This window comes from Primulina eburnea, chromosome 12 (assembly GCF_022965805.1).
Source record: "Primulina eburnea isolate SZY01 chromosome 12, ASM2296580v1, whole genome shotgun sequence".
Taxonomy (NCBI): domain Eukaryota; kingdom Viridiplantae; phylum Streptophyta; class Magnoliopsida; order Lamiales; family Gesneriaceae; genus Primulina; species Primulina eburnea.
Window position 1 is genome coordinate 17,182,955 of NC_133112.1, and position 3,119 is coordinate 17,186,073.

General features: G+C 35.3%; 1 protein-coding gene across 1 annotated transcript; it reads right to left on the reverse strand.

Moving 5' to 3' along the window:
* Nucleotides 1–409: 409 nt before the first annotated feature.
* Nucleotides 410–2,773, reverse strand: LOC140806700 (uncharacterized). Its single transcript, XM_073163245.1, has 4 exons — nucleotides 2,422–2,773; nucleotides 1,068–2,336; nucleotides 791–909; nucleotides 410–709 (listed from the first exon to the last, which is right to left on the reverse strand). The coding sequence occupies exons 1-4, from the start codon at nucleotides 2,771–2,773 to the stop codon at nucleotides 410–412; spliced, it is 2,040 nt and encodes a 679-aa protein (XP_073019346.1).
* Between the last annotated feature and the right edge of the window lie 346 nt (nucleotides 2,774–3,119).

Here is a 3,119-nt window from a genome sequence, read left to right on the forward strand (position 1 = left end):
AGACAAAAGTTTACGTAGAGGGTTGCATTGTGATGCAATTGGAAACTACCTTTTAGGAATTGTGATTGGCTGATATTATTCGGGATCATAATTCCAGTGTTCTAAAAAGCGGTAGGCGGTAGGCGAGCGGTCACTTACCGCCTAGCGCCTAGGCGTTTAGGCGGGGCCTAGGCGGCCGCCTAGGCGGTTTTTTATAAGCCCAAAAATTTTGTGATTTTCTATGCAATAATAAATTAATAATATTTAGTATATAGATATTAATACGTTCTTATATATTACTAATATTGGTCAATCACTATCATATGTTTGCTACAACCTTCGTATCATCCATGATACTTCAACATCTTTCCGACAAAATATAAAGATATTAAGTCTAAACATCTATTTCTTCTTGTTCATCTCCATATTTTTACAACACTTTTTCTGTATCAGATTCAAACTCAAAATCCATGGCGTCTTCCTTCTCTTCATCCGATACAAATTCTTCTTCGTGAAGCTCTCTTACATCTTCGACATTTGTCTCAGCATCTTCATCTCCACCATCAACAATCCATCCTTGTGCCATAGTTGCTTCAGTTGTAAGTAGCACATCTACTTCTTTTTCTTCTTGTCTTCTCCTCTTGTTGATGATCTTGGCATTAAATTGAACATAGACTAAATTGTTCAACCTTCCGGTATCTAGCCTATTTCTTTTTTTTTTTGTATGAATCTGGATTAAAGAAAAATGTTAATATTGAATACTTATTTAAAATTTTAATAATAAATACATAATAATTAATCAAGTGCTTACCCCCTCAAAAGTTCTCCAATTTCTCTCACAACCAGAAGAACTTGTAGTTAAAGAAAGAATTCTTTTAGCCATTTTTTGCAATTTGGGTACACCATTTCCATAAAGATGCCACCATCCAACTAAATAAACAAATGAAACAAGTCAACAACAATTAGAGAACAAAAAAAAAAAAAAACAAAAGCAATAAAATTTACAAAATAAATTAAGTTCTTACTCGAATCATATTTCTCATCATTTTTTGTGCATCCCGCCTTAGCCAATGCTCTTCAAAATCCACCCTCTTTGTTGATATACTTTAAAAACTCCACATTTACTACCTCACTTTGGCTATCAATATCATCGGGAAAGAATGATTCAACACAAGTGAAAAATCCATTTGTGGCCACTTCTTCACTTCCTATGCTTGGGTCATTGAAGGAGTAATAAGGGTTCAAGAGGTAGGCGGCCAAATGTAGTGGACTATCAAGCCGATTACGACTTTTCTCATCAATAATATCAATAATGGGACGATAATGAAGCTCTTGATTTTTGAATGTCATTTTAATCTCATCTCTTGCTCTAAGTAATTCACCATACAAAAAACCCATATTATTATCCCCATCAACAAGACGAAGCACCTTAACTAATGGAGCAAACACCTTCAAGCAAAAACTTACCCCGTTCCAAAAAGAGGCACTCAAAGCGGTATTATATGACATATTCCCTTTTACACTCTTTGAATGTTCGCATACATTCCACTCTTCACTAGCAACCATAGCTCTCAATTCATTTTTCTTCTCCATCAAGCTTTGCAAAGTTAGAAAAGCGGTTGCAAATCTTGTTACTCCCGGCCTCACAATGTCTCTTTTTTTGGTGAATTTCCTCATCATTGACAATGTCTTGTGATGTGCATAAATAAAGATGGTGAAACATTTCGCCTTCTCAATCACCCCTTTGAACTTAGATTGGTTTCCAATTTTTTGAAGCATAAGATTCAATGTGTGAGTTGCACAAGAAGTCCAAAATATATGTGGTCTCTTCTCCTTTAATAAATCTTTCGCCGCCATATTATTTGAAGCATTGTCCGTTACCACTTGAACTACACTTTGTGCTCCAACTTCTTCAATGCACTTGTCCACATATTCAAATATATAATTCCCGGTGTGTGCTTCATCTGATGCTTCCCTAGAAGAAAGGAAAGTTGTGCCTTCCTTACAATTAACACACAAATTCATGATACTTCTTCTTTTTCGGTCGGTCCAAGCATCAGTCAAAATTGAGCAATCATTCAAAATCCATTCTTCTTCTTGCTTTTTTAATAAAATTTTAGTTCTTTCTACCTCTTCTTTCAATAAGGGCTCCCTTAATAGGTATTGACTTGGAGGACAATAACCCGGACCAAATTGACCAACCGCTTCTACAAACCTCTTGAAGCTATCATTGTCAATAGCATGAAAAGGAATACCAGACTCATACACCCATCGAGATACATACTGTTGCACACTATGTGTCCTTTGCTTCCAAAGTGCATCAATAATATTTTTCTGTTGAGTCGTCTTCTTACTACCTACTCAATGAAGAATCAAGGTTAATTTCAGATGCAAATCGGTCCATAGGTCCAAGATTAAGTGGTTTTCTTCTTGTCCCTAGACTTCCTTCTACTTCCTCATATTCATCAAGAAAAACTTCTTCTCTCACCATCATTTCATTTGTATTCTTTTGTTTCTTTTTTGTTCTTGCTTCTTCAATAGCATTCTTACATTTCACTTTATCCTCGTCCGAAGATTTTTTACACGGGGCAACATTTCCCTTGATATTGGAAATATGTTGTTTCATCCGATAAATTCCACCACTAGTAATTTTACCACACAACTTACATTTCAACTTATCCATATTTGTAGGATCCACCAAGTCCGCAAATTCCCATCCAACATCTTTCGAATTACGCTTCAAAGGGTTATCAATCTCCGTCCCCGGTATTGAATTAGATGCTTCAAAAGACATAGTACCCGCAATTTTCCTTCACAAATATCAATTCAAGACAAACAACAGTAATCAAATGTCCAAAAAAATCAAAAAACAGTAACATAATACCGAATGCTATTGGAACAAGAACAAATATGTAAATTTTTATATCTCACATCAATTGAGGAGAAAGCTTATCGGCAGAGTTGAGAAGCTTGAAATAGTAAGATTAATTAGTGATTATGATGCAAAGTAGATTTGGACAGAATACGTAGTGGAGAATGGAGATACTTTCTTTCTGATCCTTAACCCATTTGCATTGCACATGATGAAATGGAACCGGAGCTTCATTCCCAGCAATGTGAATACTATTTTATCATATTTA